This window comes from Accipiter gentilis, chromosome 23 (genome assembly GCF_929443795.1).
Source record: "Accipiter gentilis chromosome 23, bAccGen1.1, whole genome shotgun sequence".
Classification (NCBI taxonomy): domain Eukaryota; kingdom Metazoa; phylum Chordata; class Aves; order Accipitriformes; family Accipitridae; genus Astur; species Astur gentilis.
The window spans coordinates 2,073,981-2,093,745 of record NC_064902.1 but is presented as its reverse complement, the minus strand read 5'-3'; the positions used below and the strand labels follow the sequence as shown (position 1 = coordinate 2,093,745).

General features: G+C 40.2%; 1 protein-coding gene across 16 annotated transcripts in view; it reads right to left on the bottom strand.

Annotated features, from left to right (window-relative positions):
- The window catches only part of IQSEC1 (IQ motif and Sec7 domain ArfGEF 1), a 359,237-nt gene that overhangs the window by 153,649 nt on the left and 185,823 nt on the right, over positions 1-19,765 (bottom strand). For 10 of the 16 annotated variants that reach the window (XM_049826619.1, XM_049826620.1, XM_049826622.1 and 7 more), the window contains one exon: positions 8,482-8,526. The exons of 5 other annotated variants lie outside the window; for them this stretch is intronic. In XM_049826619.1, the coding sequence (XP_049682576.1) occupies positions 8,482-8,526 (45 nt within the window). Of the gene's footprint in view, positions 1-598; positions 707-8,481; positions 8,527-19,765 lie in introns of those variants that run through there. One more of the 16 variants, XM_049826632.1, reaches the window with a different exon arrangement.

Below are 19,765 nucleotides of genomic sequence, written 5' to 3'. Positions count from 1 at the left end.
CAAGCTCAATGCATCTGACACCCAGTCCTATTCTTTATGATCACTATTCACCATCAATCATTTAAGCTGTGTGTCAGACCTGCCTAAGTGAAGTGCCCAATGCTCTGAATGACTGTGATGTGCACTTTGAGCTGGACGTAAGATGAAAGATGAACTATTATATTACTAAATATCTCTGGGGAAAAAAGGATCTTCTCTGCACTACATAAATTTCCATGACATTTCAATTAATCTCCTAGTGCTATTTACAGTCTGTACACTATACAACACACGCTACCGTGCCTAAGGATAAAATATCAGAGAAGAAAAAGTAGTAATTGAGTCTTAGCTGAGATGATGTGACAAAGTAAATGTTAAAACCAAACAGCATCATCACCTTTCACATCTGCATGCACAGAGACAAAAGTGGCTGGTAATTAATGCAATAAAAAAGCAGCTTTACAATCTTTGTCACAAGTTCTCATTAATTCCCTACCACTCCCTTTTCCCCTGCATATTTGCCTTTCAGCAATAGAGTAGAATAGCAAGTAAAAGCACTGGTGGCATCATGTGCAGCCACCCAGTTCTGAAGAGCATTTCAGAGTTAATGTTTTCTTACCTTTTATAGAAACCGTGAAGAGGCTGGAGACATAAAAACTGCCAGTAATCCAAGCAGAAGGCCTTTAACTTCAGCATTTTCAAATACTTCTACTGCAGCAACTGTAGTGTGCAACTAGGTTTTAGCAACACAAGACTTCTTTTTGTTATGATTTGAATGACTCAAATCCAGTCCAACACACTCCTCTCCTTATTGCTGCAGCGTGTTTCTAATTGCTACCAATATATGCAGCCAGTCATGCACATGGCACAGCACCTGCACAGTTACAGTATCCTACTTTAATACAAAGAGGCAGTCGCACAAAGGATACAAATTCATGTGCGCTCTTTGATCCTGATTGCAGTTTATCTTTCCAAAGGTCCCCAGTGCTACTGGGATAACCGTTATTACACAGAAATCCCACTTCTCCTTTCGGCTATTTTAGGCCATTCTAAAAGCCCTCTGGTCAAGCAACGTGTATATATTCCGCTTAAGGTTTTTGAAGGACCTTTGGAAAGCATCCTTGAAGCTCACGGAACTTAGGAAAATGCAAGCAATTATCTCAATCGGATCTGACAACAACTGCCCTATAATCACAGCAGTGCTATGATCCCATCACACAGCAACTGCAGGCTTTTTCCCTTTTTCTATTTTTTTTTTTTTTTTTAAATAGAGCAGCACACAACTCTGTTAATCAGCTCCTCCTGTGTAAATCACATCAGCTCCATTGTCTGCCCGCACCTATGAAAACTGTGGGCGCCTTATGACAGGGGAGGGAAAAAAAAAAAAAAAAAAAGAAAAAGAAAAAACCCAACCCTCCCCCCCGCCCCCCACCCCCCCGCGAAGCCCCGCCAGGCAGAAGTGCAGGCCCTCCCCACTCACGACCCAAATTACGCTTATCTTATTCCCACCACACTTCGCCAGTTAGGTCTGTGTGAAGAAAAAACTAATCACCGGAGCCACATGGTGCGCAGCGGGGCAGCCCCCCGCCGCGGCCCGGCCGATGACGCCGCCCCGGCCGGCTGCCGCCGTTGCCGGGGCAGCGGGGCCGGGCCGGCGGGGAGCGGCCGCCGCCGCCGCCATTGGCCCCCGGGGCAGGAAGGGCTCGGGCCGCGGCTCGGCGGCGGCGGGCTCCGGGCGGAGCGGGGGCTCTCGGGCTCGGGCTCCGGGCGGAGCGGGGGCTCTCGGGCCCGGCCGGTCCCCGGCAGCCCCTCGGAGGCGGCAGCGCCGCCCTGGTGGCGCGGGGAGCGCGAAGGAGCGGCGGGCTGCTGCCGAGGGGAGGGCGAGGCGAGCGGCGCTTTGCGGCCCAAAACCTCGGGCCGGGCGGGATGAAGGCCGAGCGCGTTTCTTCGGGGGAGACGGGAGTCCGCGCCTCGCCTCTGCCTCCCGGGAAAGCCGCCGGCCCAGTTCCGCCGGCGCTGCCCCCCGCTTCTGTCCTTCCCCTCGACGCCAACGTGCACGTTTACTTTGCAGGAGCTCCCCCGGCCTCGCAGGATTCTCCGAGCGAGAGTTAATAGCCCAGAACCGCGATTCTGCAGGGAACGCTACTGGCACAAGAGAGGACTTCAACAGCAATTTATCTTTTCTTTTTTTTAAAAAAAAATTGTTGTTGTGGTTAAATAACAAGTGTCCCAGTGGAGACGGACCGATCCTTATGTCCAGTTTGCTTCTGCAGAAACTACAGTTTGGGCATTTCGCATTCTGTTGAGTTTCTGGAAATCACCAATAGTAAACATTCAGGATATCACTTGCAACAGTATCAAAAAGGTGTCGGAACTTCGGAGTTCAACAGATGCAACAACAAAACCGAAGTCAGAACCTGAAGAAACGCTTAAAAGCAAAGACTCTGGCACCTGGACAGGTGGTGTGGGGTTTTTGTTGTTGTTGTTTTGTTGGGTTTTTTTTTAAATAAAAATAAATTTTAACACTGCTTAAAAAATATGAAAAGAAAACCAAACCCCTAAAGCTTAACTTGAGGCTCTTGCCCACGTAGACACATCTAGTTCCCCAAGTACCTGGATAATAAGCTATATTTAGGGATCCCTTCGGTTTCTGGTCTTACTCATTGTCACTTTTTGGTTGCATAAGTGCCTTGCAACTTCTTAGAAAATTGGTTTGTGCAAGTTTACTTGAAATTAAATTATAAATATATTTGAGTAAGAACCAGCACTTTCTTTAGTGAAGTAAAGAAACTGGTAAATTATGCCCAGACAACATTCCAAAATGGTCCTCTTGCACTTTGCCTGGTATTTCCCTAAAAATACATTGTACAGTATAGGGTGAGTGGTAGAAATAAACAGATCATGAGGAAAGCAACCTGCATGAAAAAGCACAAACGTGACGTGCATCTGATTTGGGCCTTTTAAAAAATAATTTCTTTTAAATATTCTCTTTAAAATAATCAATTGCCTGTGATGCCTGCATTTACTCACTGTGATTTCTTTCAGACCAGCATCAGAGCTGGTACTGTTGCAGTGATTCCTAAGAAAACACCATTTCTTACTTTTGAGAAGCAAGCCCCCTAACAAAATTAAATACTGTGAAAGTTCAAGCCTTTTCTTCCTCCTGACCTCATATTCCCTTGGGCTTCATTAGCTTGGCAATTTTCAAGACAATGATGCCATCGTGCCAGCTAAGGATATTTAGGTTTTCATAGCAAAATCTTCTACCCCAGCTTTTCATCCCTAACATCAGCCCCTGTTTTCCAGGGATAGTTTTAGCTAAAGCAGAACTGAATGAAAGGCCCTTGAGACCCAGTGCCTGCTGGCAAGCCGCAGCCTTCCCCAGTCTCCCTGGTGCTGCCTCCTGTCTTGGGTTGGGCCGGTCCATTACAAAGGCTCTATGGTATACTGCCGAGAGGGTAACACGGAAACCTTTTCCCCTTTATTTCCAAGAGCAAAGGGATAGCAAAAAAAGTTATGCTTGAATTTTCCCTATTGGAACATTCTCCTGTCTGAATTTCTTCAGATTCCTTAAAAAAAAAAAAAACAACAAACAAAAACAACAACAAAAGAAGAAGAAAAAAGCAGCAGCAGCAAGGAATGGCTCACATCATGACCAAGAACAGCTATTCTCAGGCTCAAGGAAGAAGGGGAAAGCCATACTGAGACAATTAAGCTCAAGAGACACCATCCAAAGACTTGATCCCAAAATGAGACTTTTCTGAAAACTTATCCTTTGACCATTCACATTGCAAAGCAATTTCTTTCTCTCCATCATACCCCTTCCGGGGGGTGGGGTGGGGGGGTGGGGAGCTATTTGTCACCTTAATTACTTACTTCTAAATACTGGGCTTTCAGTAAGTAGCAGCTATGTACCCATGAATTTTCTGACAGCAACCAACACTGATTATACTGCACTGCATGCAGGGAAAATGCTAATTAGGACTTTGCAAATGAAAAGCACCATGCTCTCAACATGTTCTTCATTTTTACTTGTCTTCCAGAGGAAAACAACAAAGAAAATTAAGCTTCATCTCACGCTCACCCTGGATATAAAACCAGTTCTTTCAGAAAGGCATTTACCGAAACCTTTGACTTAGAATTCCCAGGCCTAATAAGAGTAGGAATTTTTGGGTGTGCTGCAGCTTCAGCACTGGCACCGTAAGCGAGCAGTTTGTTGAAGATTTTGATAGTCATTTAGAGTTTTGCTGTGCAGAGGCAGCTCTGGCACAGTAGTGTACTCGAGCCTCTTACAAGTCTTTCGAAAACAGCTGCTAAAAAAAGGGGCAAAGTGAAACTCATATAGTACACCACCTTCTTTTTTAGGGATGGTTGTCTTGTCAATCCATGAAGCTCTGAGGCTGAAGTAAAACAATGCACTGATGGCAGAGAGTGTTGTATAAAATAACGCCAGCACGAAGTCAGTGTCTGCTAGACTTACTAGTATACTGATTTCAAGTGTTGGCATTGGGGAAATCAGGCAAATTGACTTGTCTAGATACATAATCTTTAACCCTTCATAAACTACAGAAATTGAACTACTGTTATTTACTTACTTGCACCCTTATACTGATATGCCAGGAACATTCCTGAAAAATATTTCACTTGCCCAGAAAAACAGGGTAGCCGCCTACTTACCTGGAGTACAGAAATTGGAAGCCTGCAGTAAGAAAACTGTTTGCCACGGGTCTTTCATGACTCCAGGGTGAAATACTTCAATAGCCATATACAAAAACTTCACACTAGCAATTTGGACATTGTTGGAGCTCAAGAATATCATGAGACTAAGACAGTGTGGTTCATATACTAATTCCACGATACCCTGTGCACACCACATTAAAAAGTGGGGATCATACAAGGAATACATGAGGTGTGCAAAACATGATTTTGTGCAATGGAATAGATGCTGAACTAGTTCCTGGGAGGCTTAAAGGCCTCATTGCTCACAGAATACAACAGCACACAGAGCTCCTGCACGTTGGGTCCCTTTCTTGATACTGGAAATCAAATAGTCTCCATGCGCAAGCTGGTGGGAAAATTTCCTGGGTTGCTTATACAAAGAATAAGGAAGACTTCCATGTTAAAGGCTCTGCCAAACCAGATCTCTCTTCCCAGCCCTCTTATGCATTTCTGGGTACCACTTCAGCAAGTATGCCGTCCCAGTGAGGGGAAAATGGAAGACCTGTGATTATACAGAGCTCTCAGCCTCTGCTGCACTGTTGTGATACCCGCGCATGTTGGTGACACGCTCTATGGCGATGCCCAGAGAATCAGGGACATAAAAATCAAGCTCTCTCCCCCCACCCCCCTTTACTCAAAGAGAAGCTCTGCTGCCTAGGAATGCTCCAGTTGCTCAAAACAAAGTTATTATGCTTCAAACAGCTCTCAGATTTATGCACTCCCCCACAGACAAATATTAATCGTCATTTGATACTACCCTTCACTTTTGGCTGCCAAAATTTCATGAAGTAGAATAATCAGAAATTTGCTGTTCTCTTAATGCTGAATGTTTTTTCTGCATGTCTGTTCTCTAAATTCAAACAAACACTAGCTGATCAATTTGTTACAGAAGATGACAAATACACCACAAATATCTGCAAAGCTTAAATATTAAAAATTTCTGGATCATTTGAAACAGGTCTGGTAATACAACACTGCAGAAGACTCACATTAAGATTTAGATATTAGGAAACAAAGTATTTTCAGATACCAGCTGAAAGCTGACAGAGTCCAACTCAAAATATCCAGAACAAATACTGTACAGACTGTGAAAGAAATTCCCCAAAACAGAATATACATACATATATATAGCATGCTAATTTGTGCAGGTTTTTCTCCTTATAATGGACATAAGCAAATTTTTTTCACATTAGCCCTACTCTTTACAGCACTGGGTTTTTCTCTGATCTCACAACTGTGTAACTTTCAAATTGAACCTAAAAATCCAAGTACAGTCTAAATAAATCCAGGGGAAACAAATGGATCTGTCTGGTGGGGATCTACATACAACTGCCATTTAACAGAACCAGAAGTCTCTTTTACAATGTTCCAGAGCAGGCGAGAACTAGAAGAGTAGTTCTTTGAGGGCAAACTTACTTTGTTGATGGGGACGGGAATTTAGTGAGAAAAATGCAAGGAAAGTAGCCTGACTAGAAAATACTAATTGTTTGACAGGGCACTGGATGGGTTCATATGAATTGGTACATTCCATTTTATGGGTCATTCAAAGGCAAATTTGCTCAACAGGTTCATGAGAACACATTCAATAACAAGAAATTTTCTACTATCGTTCATTTTACTTAAAAATAATAGCCTCAATTCTGTTTAATTACAGCTCCAGAACAGGTTTATTTGACCTACTGAAGTTGACTAGATATTACATGCTGTTTCTTCAATAATTATTTAACCCGTGGGAAAATTCGCTGGTTTAGCTGATATAATCTGGAAATTTCTTTCATGTCTCCTCTATGATTGTTTCACTCTAGAGTTTTTAAACATCATAGAATTATTTCATTTGTAGTCAGAGTAGCATTTTTACAGCCTCATCTGGTAACTCTGATATTATTTGACCTCAATAATCAAAATTCAAAAGGACTTAACACATGCAAATGCATTTATTTCCAAATAACTTTTTTATAAAGACAGTTTTGTAAAAATATTTACAGGTATTCAAGATTTTTTTGTTGTTTTCTGAATTAGTTTAGGAAATGTCTGAGGCACAGAGGTTTTATAAAAGTAAACAGGATAAAAAGAAAAATCTCAACATCTCTGATAACTTAAAGCTTAAATTTTTTTTTGTAAAAGAAGGTAGAATATAAGCTATTGTAGAAACTACTGTTTAAAATATAAAGAAGATCAATCAAGGATTCCATACCAGCCTGCATCTCTCTGTTGCAGGCTTAAGAAAGTGTTACCCACTCAACGCATACTAATGAGAGCCAATGCCATTGAACTTTACACATGTATTGTGTGTATTAAACTTTGTGGTTCGTGAGGCCATGCAGCAATGGCCACATTGGTGGATATTAAATCAAGTGGCCTCAAGTTTATTGAAAATAGTTTAAAACAAGGAAATATTCACATGTTTTTATGAACCTGTAGCAACTGAAAATGATTCAACCACTGCAGTTTCTAGAAAACATGTCTATTCAGTGCAACTAAATCTAGTCAAAGAATATTCCTTTTCCCACCAAATGTTAAAATTCAGCCACTTACATCTGTTTAATTCTTCCCCATCTTTCTCACTGATATCCTCCTGTGGAAAAAATTCCACTGGAAAGAAAAACATTGTAACAAAATCTGCTATTTTCACAAAGATTTATCTAGCCTGGAATAAAGATGGCAGCAATACCTGGTTCTGGGAACCTTATCCCAGTAAATGGCAAATCACAAACAAGCTACACGATGTTCTTGCTAAAATAAGTTTGCAGAAAATCTCGGCGGGGGGAAGTTGACATTGCCTCCTGCATTGTCCTACCACACAAAGAAACAGTGTTCCAGTCAACCAGGGAGATGGGAACAAAACTACAGTCATGACTAAACATCATCCAGTGTGGCTATGCTGAGCTGAAGACAAAGATAATGTTAAAACATAGGGGGTGTGCATGTGTGTGGTTCTAGGAAACGATAATAAGGCATACTCTTTACTTTTAGAGGACCATACACTGGAAAATAATGGAAGATTAGAGAGGGCCTTTAATTTGAATAAGGTTAAACAGAACAGTTCCCACTAATGTTTTGTTCAAGCAAGATTAAAACTACATAATGTGGGGAAAACTCACATCCTCGATCCGTAACATCTCCAAAGGAAGACTTTTACCAAAACAACTGTCAATTTGAGAGGAAGGGACTCTGCCCCAACTTAATCAAAGGAAGTCTGAGACTTTGATGCACTCTTTAATGTGCAACTATGAGAATAAAAGATGCAAGGTGCCCATTTGATATGCACTGTTAACAGTACTAAGCATTTTTTTCTAAATTGAGTGATCAAAGTAAAATCTTACTTACTGCAATGACTTATATGACAGTACTCTCTGAAGTTTATACATGTGCTTTTATCAAAACGCTGAGCAGTGAAAAACATGAATGACAGTTCAACACAATCAGTGTTGTTCACTCAAAGCAGTATAAAACTGCCAGGGAAGGTCAAATGTTTTCAGCACAATCTAAGGTTATAAAAATCTGAGAGAGAGAAATCTTTTGCCCATGTGCATGCACAAACACGCCTTCCCTTCATGCTCCTCTGACAACAAATACAGTGTTTGAAGCCAGAACTGAATTTCAAGTTGGAAATCCTGGAAGAGAGCACACTATCCCCTCTAAAACAGAAAAATCCAGCTATTTGGTCAATGCCTTTACTGGCTTTACATTGTAAGATAAAGTTATGTGATGTACAGCTAATACAGAATAGATGCAATTTCTACCATTTCAAACTTAATTTTAACATCTGTATTACCACAGTACCTGAGCGGATCACTTGAGATGCTGCTTCGTGTTTCCAGTGAAGTCCTGAGATGATAGCAGAAGAATAAAATTATGAAGTATTAAAACTATTCAAAAATACTATGTCCTTAAATGTCAAATGCTTAATGACTTTACATTTTCTTCCTTTTTATTGAGATTTTTATAATACTTAGCATGCCATTAAACATGGTTGAAAAAAACCCAAACCAAACCACAAAACCCAAACAAAAAAACCCCAACAGCTATTTCCTGTACACTAGAGGAAGGGGAATTACAGAAACATTTTTTTGAACTAGTCAAAACATGATCAATTTTCAATTTTTTAAAAGCACTCTACCCTTCTGTATTTGTTATACACGAATGACAATACTTTGTTCTGTGAATGACTGTCAGAAGTTCTACCGTCTTTGTTCTATGAATGACTGACAAGTTCTACCGTATGCATGACTCTTAAGCACTTCCAGAACCTGTCTTCTACTTTCAGTCTTGCACTGTGTACACTTAGCAGGAAAATCTCAGCTCAATGCACTTGCATCAGTGCAGAACCTCAGAATATACCAGCATATATGAGTATTACAGCCTGCCTTAGGAAGCATCAGAAACCTTTACACCGTAAATGCTTGAAAACTTCAGGCAGTGCAAACGTCCTTCCTGGAGGTGCTAGCTTTCTCCACAGCAGACACATCTGCATTACTCTCCGATCACATCTGCTGGAATTTGTCCCTGAGCTTAAATCGCCTTTCAACAAACTGTGAGGTTGATGCTTAGTTTAGGCGTGTAAGTAATTTCAAGATGCAAGAGGGGACCTCACCAGAAGGCTTACTGGCAAAGAATAGCACCAGAATAGGGCAGCGTATGTAAACCAAATCATGATCACAGAATAGCACTGTGCAGCTTACAAGTACATATTCCTGTCCACGTTGCTTTCATCCTTAGTATATCCACTAAGCAAAAAGAGCACAGCTGCATGGAACAGGGAACTAGGCAAAATTCTACTGAGAGAGCCTCGTGAAGTCCCATTCTACCCTCTTGCTGGCTTTTCTTACACTGGGCATCAGATTAATTAATTTATTCATTAACAGAACAGTCATCCTTACATTCTGCGGCTTTGTGTTCTCTACCCAAAAGGGCAACTATAGAGTTGTCCTGAAGAATTGCTGCAGCAGAAAGTTTAGTTAAGACACTAAGTACCAAGGTGATTATGACTATGCTTATGTTTAAGCAGCAATATTTTAACATGTAGTATGGTATTACTAATTAGACTTGCTCTCATTGAGCACGACTTCAGGTTTATTATAAACATAGGTATGACATAGACTGAAATTTTTAGGATAAAACCAGTGTTTCTATAGGCTGTAATAGAACACTAGCCAAAGCCTCATAATGAACACTCCATCATCATGTTAGAAGTGATTTTTAAATGGTTATTCACAGTTATCCATTTATATCCCTTATACAAACTGCCATAGATCAATCTTTGCTCATATAGTCATAAATGTGTATGGTCTATGGAGGTTCATAAAATTAGCATTAGACTTGTATTAATTATATTTACAGTGGGTATTTGTAAATCAATGGTAAATCTTTACTTTTAATCCCAAGATTACTAGTATGTTTACAACAATAAATGGGGTTCTGTGAAGGAAGGAGGCCATAAACACAGCATATGCAAGAACTAGCTGTACAGGAACAGAAACAAACCATATTGTCCAAACAGCTTTTAACTAAAGCTTTAAAATAGCTTTTAGTAGCTTATTCCACCCTGTAATTTGTTTGCTTCCAGAGTTCAAGATTAGTGAATTGTGATGAATTTTGAGGGGGTGGCTTACATATGTTGGCTTTGTGGCTCATTGTTAGTTTAACAATTGAAAAGGATGAACTTAATTTACTTATAATTAAGTTTACTGCTTAACAGCATGCTACGGAAGTGACAACCTGCTCACTGAGCGTGACTTTTTGCCTTGCTTTTACAGAGATTTAAAAAAGTCTCCTCTGAACAGTTTTGGCCTTTCTTACTATAAATAAATATTTAACAGACTCTGTCTTTGTGCAGTGACAATATGTTGTGCATAAAGAAGAGATGGTAATGAGACACAAGGCAGCGCTGATTAGCCTCTACCCCGGCGCAGCCTTGATTGTGGTGCCGAATGACATTGAGCACGTTGTGACCTCAGGGACTCCTTATACAATCACAAGTAGCAGGATTACAGCTTCATTAAAAATACCTCATTTTTCTTTCTGAAGACAGACACCTAAGGTAGGCTCCCCAACGACCAAAAGCTTCAGTCAGGAGGCGCATATATTTTTAAATACATAGGAAAAAGCACAGTTCCCACAGCAAAAATACCCATCTTAGGGCTGTCCTGGAACATGGCTGAAAGGTTCCATTTTTACTGAGATAGCTTTCCAGAAATTTCCCTGCTGCTGCTAATAGCAGTTCAGCATGCTATTAATAACTGTTTAGGCACTTAGTAACCGCAGTTAAAAAGCCCCAAACACGAAAAGCCACAGATCTAATCAACTTGGTAGCTGGCAACACAGAGCCGCAGTAGCTGCCGATGTGCTCACCAAGTCCTGTGGGCACCGCGGTGGTGGAGGGGCTTCAAAAGTCTATCCGCTTTGAAGAAGTGCTGCCTACATGGTGGGCAGCCTACGTCACGGCGAGAGCCCACTGTAGCTTTGGGCCCCTGCGGTGTGTCACCAGGGAGCCCTCCTGCCGGGGGCTCAGAGGCAGACGACGGGGTCTCTTACAGCGAAGTCTCTATGGTGGAGACTCCCCATCCTGCACAATTAATTTCTTCAATCAAACACAGAATGAAAGCAGCCTTGTGGTGGAGGGCTTATTACTGGTTTTCTTATGTGAAGATTGGATATGAAAACAGTGTCACACACAGGAGAAGCTACATGAGCTGAACTGCAGAAATCTCCCTGGATGAGAGCCACAAACAGATTGCTACTGAGGAGCGAGATGGAAACCAAGACATACACTACGGAGGGTTACGTGCCCAGAAAAAGCTATAACCTAGCCTTTTAAACTGGCCACCCCTCCACCGATGGAACTTGCCGTTGTGGAAAACCTCAGGAGTAGGCTGACAACATGAAAAACAAAGTTTAGTGGCCAAGAAAAAAAAGCCAGTAGAAACAGGAGAAATCAAGTTTAAAATCTATTGAAAGATCTGTATTTGGGGTACAGAAAGTTCATTAATTCTTACTGAATTTACAGAATAATTATAGTATATCACAGAATCACTCCCCATCTTTCCTGATGTCTAAAATCTCATTTAAATCTTTTGGTTTCTTTCCAAACACTGCTCAAAGATGGAAAGTTTATTTAAAACATAAAAATAATCCAAATCCTGAACACAGTACCATTAAGCTACAGCAAACAAAATATCTCATTCTACACAAAGTAATTTCAGGAATGTCTCTTTCAGGAAAAATAAAAACATATCTATTTTAGGTTACTTCAAAACAAGGTTTTTTGGTTTTTTTTGTGGTTTTTTTTTGTTTATTTGTTTGTTTTTAACAAATTAACTGGACAGGAAAAGAATATTGCATTTCTCTAAAGAAAGCAAGCAGGAAGGCCTAACAATCCTATTTGTTTATTCCTAATGGGCACCGACTCAGTACATTTGTAATCCAGAAAGAAATCCATACACTATCTAATGATAGAGCTTTTAAAAATATAATGGACTTGTCTATATATGTACAATTTCTACTTTGTACATGCACAAGAAATTAAAAAAACCCAAACAAACTCCTATTAACTGTAGAGCTACGCCCAAGGAATTGGCTGAAAATTGAGCTAAGACTTATACCACCACTAAAGAGAAGACGACAAACTGCAGAACTATCCTGCATTACCAGGGAAATGCTCTAAACAACCCCGCAGGCTGTTTTGTATCTCAAGTTTGTTTCCATGGAGTTTGCAAGGTCCTTCTAGGTAGGCAGTTGAGGTAATCTGCACCAATTTCACTGATGAGTCAGTTGACTGACATCTCTTCGTCATGCAAATTCTTGACATTTTAGAGAAAAGGCAGAGAAATTGTTGCATGAACTGTAACTAAACTTGGCACACAGGGCTATACCCAGTTGGATTATTTGGCACTAACATGGTCAGCATGAAACTTGAAGAATGTGTGTAATTGTTGGTACTAACAACCTCTTTCAAGGCTAAAACAATTATACAAAATAGGGATACACACAACTCCTGAATTATGAACTTGCTTAGGGCTTGCATCTATTTCCATCAGCTAGCACAGAAATCATAAATAGCCCACTTCTGCAGTGTATTACGCAGGAGAAAATAAAAATATTACCAAGAAATCGTTGGTCTAAAATTCAGACGCTGTCTTATTCAGTAGGCTTTAGGTGTCCATAGACAAAAAGAGTAAATACAATTCTAGTTCAGCATTCTGTCCTGAAGTAAAAAACAAGGCAACAGGCTGTAACACCTGTTACACTGTCTAGTGAGCAAACCTGGGGGTACAGGACTCCTAGGAACTGGGTATTTAAAAGATTATATTCCACAATGTTTTAGCAGATTTAAGTGAGACACACAATTAGCTTCTTGGTACCTTGAACAATGATACAAGTTCTGTTTTATTTTGCCTTTTTTGTGATGAAAGAAACTGTTTTTCCTAAATATAAAAATCAGTCTTATTGAAGATTACTTCTGAAACTGTGTAAGACAGAGTTCCTTCTACCCTATGGACACAGACAAGGTAGAAGATGAATACTTTGATGAATTGACAATCTTAAATCTTGCTTTCCTCAGCTGTGATAATAGACATGGAGTGTTTTTGATCTGGGAGATAGCATTACAAACAGAGACCTTAAATTATTCTGTCTCTCAGTATGGAATGGTGACAATGTAAATCATTAGCACATTTCTAAGAAAGATTTCAATGTGATTGCAGTAAGCACCAGTGTAGCAGAACCATATAGGAGCTATGCTCTTGCTGGGACTGGATAAACAGAACATAATAATTCTAGTAGTCCCGCACTGTCTCTGCCATAAGCCTTTCACAGAGTATTTGTTAACTTTCTTGAGAAAGCGCAAAGTTATATGGAGGTTCTTACTACACTGAGCGGATGATCTTGTGAGAGTCCCCACACTGTGATAGCTCAGCACGGTTGCCTCCCCTTCTCAGGGTCCCATGGGCCACTACCAGCCCTAGAGGCTCAATTCTACTGAATAATGCTAAGCTGGGGTAGGAGCAGTCCATTTCCATCAGTGCAGATGGCTGCAACTGCTTCATTATCTGTTAACCAGAGGATAAATGAGACCACAAGTACTACCTACCTTACTGCTGACAGAGGTTACAAATTACTACATAACATAAGCAGACATTGTGCAAGCAGCAAGAAAAACTTCCAATTTGAGAAAAGCCAAGATATTCTTCTGGCGCAAAAATACACAATGGTGGCAGATAAAATAATTGTAGCTGAAGCAAACCCACAGCTTGATCCCAAATAAAGATTGCTTAAATATATCATTTTTTGGCTAAGAAGTGAAATTCACTTGGAGCTCACAGTACAAAGATATGCCATCTGCAAATGACAACTCAGAGTACATGTGTGTGAGGGGGAAATACAATTCTGAGCTGTATCAAACCTTTGGTGCTAGAAGCAGCATGGTATTGCCTATTTTTAGTGCTGAGGAAAGGAATGGAGAATAATATATTAAATATTTAAGACACTGTGCTAGATATTGCTCAGCGAATAATTGCTGCTTGTCACAGTTTCTTTGTATGAACTGGCAGTACACAAAAGAAAGGGAATCCTGTTCACTGCAGGCTGATGCTGTGACACTCCACACGCTCAGTTACAAAAGAGGACCAAATTATTTATATATATTCCAAAGTGCAGCTTCGTTAAATGGAAATATTTACGCTTGCTTGAGGATGGTCTGAAACTAGCACTGATGAATGCTTTAGATGCCAGTCTTAGTACTCTATTTGGTAGGTAAGCCCAGAGCATCTAATCATAACAGGCAAAAAGAAGGTAACAGAAGGATCATACTCAGCCAGAACAACCCCCTCCCACAGAAACAAAACTGGAAATGATATTCCAGCCATTACATTGGTCATCAAACAAAATCATCCCTTCATATGCTGTGTGAACTTACTATAAGTCACTCCTGTGAGTTCTGATAGGATTCCAGAATGTCTAGCTTGAGTCCCAACATGCTTTAGCTCCAAGTGAAAGCCATAATCACCACATGCCTTCTTCATAATGCTGCATTTCAACAACATACAGAAAGCTGCATCATCTTCAATCTGCTCCCCTTTAATTAGTTGCTTAGTGGTCAAGTTTCCAAAGCACCCACAATATGGTGAAGTGACTTAACAGAGAACTAACAGAAAACAGTAACAAGGGATCTTTTCCATTAATTTTAGCCTCCCACCTCTAAAATTCTGCTCAGCAATGTCTCAGCTCCTGGGTTTGCCCAAAGATCTGCCAAGCCATCAGGGAGGACACATTCCCCCAAAAACCCCTCAGAAGTGCTCTGAGCTAAAGGGACCCAGTGGCTAGCAGTTCAGCATTCGCTTTTGTTAAACAGCCCTTTACCTGATGTCCCAGACAAATGGCCCTGAAGAAACAAGCTGTGGGAAATTCTAATTTGAATATCACAGACCAGAAAGTAATGAAGAGACTGGGCTCCTGCCAGAAATTAGAAGGAATCAGATGGATATATGGCTAGAAGCTCTACTGTAATGTCTTCTCTGGCTGGAGCATCATTTATCAGACATACAGCTGTGTCCTGTATTAATTAGTGCAATACAAGTGAATCAAGACATATTCAAGAACTGAAGGCAGACTAGTATAACGTCTTATTCCTATACGTCTGCCTTGGCACTTCTGTGGACCACTGTCAGAGATAAGGTGCTGGCCTGGACAGACATTCGCTCTGATGCGGCACGGCTATTCTGACCCACTGTTTCCACCAGCTCATTACCGTGTTGTCCTTCAGTTCTCTGGGGGACAAATTGCACTCTTAAAACAGGTATGTTGCAAAGGCAGAAGCTCTCAGGAAACCTGTAATGCTTCTGGCAGCTACATTCACATGTGGATTCAGTTCAGAGAACCTGTCTCGCAGTAGCCTGTCTGAACCATAGAGCTAAAAGTAGAACAGCCTAACTCCAGAGGTTTCCGCAGAATTGCATGGGTAAGTAGGCCAGACCTAAACATTACTCGATTGATATTAGTCACTGGAACTAAACCCAAAAATATAGTTCAAATTAAGCCTTTCTTTTCAATATACCATTTAATAGCTTTACTGACATAACTGGCACCATTCACCTATGGAAAGGCAGCATTCAGAAGGAAGGACTAGGAACTTTAAAGAATACCACTGATGATATTGCTTCTCATTTTCTCTTCAAATATTTTAACGAACCATTTGGACAAGAAAGTACTTAAATACATGTTTAATGCCGTTCTTAGAAATAAAAAGCTTTCCTCACTTTGGGGTTGAATGACTTAGATTCCCAGTTAGAGTTCTGCTGGGTCTAGAGGTTTTGCACTGCTCTGAGCTAGAAAGCCTGTATTGCCTGTCCTCAGAGCGCAGCTCATTTTCCCAGGTCGCTAACAGTTAAAGCTGGATTACAAATCTAAGCAGATAACTGGTTGTTCAGAAAACCAACTGATTGATAAGACTTTTTTGTTGGGTCTCTTCCAGATACCACATGGCTAAGTGACCAAAAGGTTTACTTCAAAGACAGAAAAACAAGAGCTTTAGGAAAACTGAACATACTTTTTCTACTTGGCATACTTAGAAAAGTAACTGAATTTGTTTTGCGCTGTGTGCAAGCTATACACACAAGCTTTCTTTCATTTTTCATCCTTCAGGAGGCTTCCCTCTGCAACACAGGGTTCTGTCATAATTTCAGGAGTGTTCAGCACAGGAGCATGCCCAAACACTCATTTTTATAACATGCTTTCCAAATCAGAATATAATCATAGTATCTCAAAGAGATTTTAAATCTATAAGAAAAGTAACAAAGCCATCCCAACAAGAACCTAAAGCCACGAGGAAATAGAAGCTCAGTTGGCTTCATTAATTTGAGAAGACTGTGCAGAAGTAAAACTTAATTTCTGTACAGAGACAACAGAATTATACGAAACAAAACTCAGTTTGTGCTTACAAAGTTGGGGCCTGCATTCCTAGAACAATCTGCAAAAATAACAATGGGGGGACTTGGAGAAGCTTCCTTTTCAAGAAATGCTCTAATTTCAGTTTTGTAGTAACACATTGTACAGTGAAAGATGTTATTTGAAAAATTAATTTTAAAAAACGCCCATCAGCTAGATTAACTCCAGCAATAACATCTAAAGGTTAATGGCCCTGCTGTTTAAGACTGTTCACCACTACATCTTAGGATACAGTTTCAGAGTTCACGCCAATCATGTATGCCTTGTATTTAGGCATCCCAGTCTTCCACCGGGTTTTCCAAAGGAGCTGCAAGTCCCCCAGCCCCGAACTTTGGCGGGGGTGGGGAGTAGATAACTTTATCAAGGAACCACCCTCATGACAGCAAACAGTTTAGAATTTATTGTCTGCTGAATATCTAATCAGCTTTGTTTTTCAAGGTGATATCTTGCCAGAGGAACTGATTTCATATTAAAATATTGCAGTGATGTGGTTTTGGATTTGTTAGAAGTAAAGCCCATCATTTAAATTGCACTTATTACCAGAGTTACATGAAGATCAGATGTTTATTAACAAACTTCACTACTATTTGCAGCTCAAATTTAGAAGCATGAAAACAAAACCAACTCATAAATGCAACATGGGAGTTGAGGTTTTCCAAAGAAGGAAGAGAAAGTGCTTTGCTGATAGTAGCAGCCAATTGTATATAATTTGATTTGAAGACATTAAAGTTTCCAGATCTATGTTTAATCCTCTGTGAGGCAAAGGTCCAGCATGCTAATGTAATCTGAGACCCAAAGTGTTTGAAAATGTCTTGTTCAACAATATGGCTGGACAAACTTACTCTCCATTAAAAGTTCTCATTCGTGTCTACCGGCCAGAATCAGCTACCTTTCCCTTTGTTTGCATATCATCTGCAAAGTGATGCTTATGAGAGTCATAAATCTGAAAACACTTTAACATTATGTGTAAGTTTTCTCAATTACTGTGAATTAAGCACTTAGAGTAACCTAGTTAGGCTAACTGCTCTTTTGTGTGACTGCTTACCCCCAGTGTAAGCAAAATTATACCACTTGCAAGGACAAAGCACAGAAGCTTCAGTATAGACAGAAGGGTACCCTCTGCCCAAGTCCCCATACCAGTGTGCACCCACAAAGATCTAAATTCTGCAAGTATCCTTTCACGGCATTTGAGATCACTTGACTGAAAAATAACAGAAAACAAAGGCTGTTGAGTAAACCTAAAATGGATGGGTAATTTAAAACACGTGTTTGAATATCATGTGTCCTTTTGCAAGCTATAGTGTTACTACTGTCCTCCTAAAACAACTAGCAGCATCCTAAAGTGCAAGAGTGATGCAGCAAAGTAAAAAAACCCATCAAGTTGAATATGAAAATGAACACACCAAATTGACTCCATTACATTATATCCTAAGAGCAGAGACTTATGACTTCATCCTTTAAAATGGCGACGATTTCTGTTGGGTATCTCTCCTTCATGTATACTTAAGAACATTATGACTGCAGACAGTTCAAAGCCTAAAAGATCCGTTGGTATGGAGCAGTACATGGCTGCACCACAGGAGTGGTTCAGTGACAGACTTTATTCCACTTTTCGTATTGGTTTATGGACTAACGGTTTTCTTCTCATCTTCACACCAGCAGATTTTAAATCCCCAGTTCAGAACGAGTGCTCTGAGAGAAGTTTGCAGCTTAAGTATTTCCCACATATTACCATATGCTGCAGGCACCTCCCTGTAGTTTGCATACTGCAAATGCTTACATACGTACAGAAAAACAAAAGGCTTAAAGAGGAGCCTTATTCCCTTGCACAGATCTGTAGGCAGCGTGAGCCACAGTCTATGCTGCCAGAAGCTAATTTATCATGTACCATGACAAAGCTTTTCGTTCCTGTAGCTGCCCAGAAACACGAGTATTACAGTTTAAGAATTCACATGACTTTCAACCTATTTCAATACATTCACTCGCAATCAATGATTATTTCTCTGCATGTCAGTGACATTTGTCTTTGATTACCTAGCATTTAAGAAGGAGCAGCAGATTACAAGATGCTATAGATCAGTGTACGTGACCCTTTTCTTTCCAGGGAAATGTAACAGAATTACACAAGCTGTTAAGAGGATTCAAAGACCTACGATCAATGTGCTGTTTCCCTACTACTTGGTAAAGCTGCGTCAATTATACTAATTTGATCATTTCTGAAAAAGAAAATTGACAGATATTTACATAAGCAGATTCAATGATTTACATTGTAGTGCACTGTATCAGTCTGTCAGAGGTTATGATGCTTCTTTTAAATAGAGAAAATAACCTTTTTGTCACTATATATGCACAGTAAATGTTTTAGTAATTCTACTCCTGTAGGCTACAAACCTACTGAATTGAAAATGGGGTTAGATTTTTTTAAAAGCATCATTGTTTTCTGGAAGAAAAGGCTTACAAATCTAAGTTAAATACCATGCAACTAGCAAACTACCACAGAATCTGAAAACAAGCACAACTGGAGCTACGTCAGCATGTCTGTGGCAAAACAACAAAAAGTGGGGTTAGTAAGTGTGCATGCTGGAAGCAGGATGGGGAAGCTACAGAGCAACCCAGTCAATAGAAAGGAAACATGATTTTTCAGCCAACTGGCAGTTTACATTTATCAAGCGTGCTGAGTGAATTTAGAGAGGCACGTTGACTTTCAAACACATCCGAGAAGTTGAGACAGGCGCCTCCCTGACAGTACCAAATGGATCCCGCAGGCTACAGACTCTTCTGCACCGGTGCTGGGTTTCACCAAGGGCAGCTGCAGGACAAGTCAGGGATTCCGCACAGGCCCAGTTTGCAGTGGCTCTTGTCCAACATTTAGAAGTTATGCAAATATCAGAGTGTATAAGTAGCAGATCTAAAAAATTTATATATTTGTGTGCATATATATGTACGTATACATTTATATAGTATATATAAAAAATTAATTTACCATAATAATAATTTTCACAACTTTTCATAATAAAAGGAGCCAGTTAAAACCACAATAAGGTGACTACATGCTTTACATAACTTCAGAGTTCACAAATGATTGGCATATTCATTCTATGTTCCAAACAGTATTTACAGTAGAACA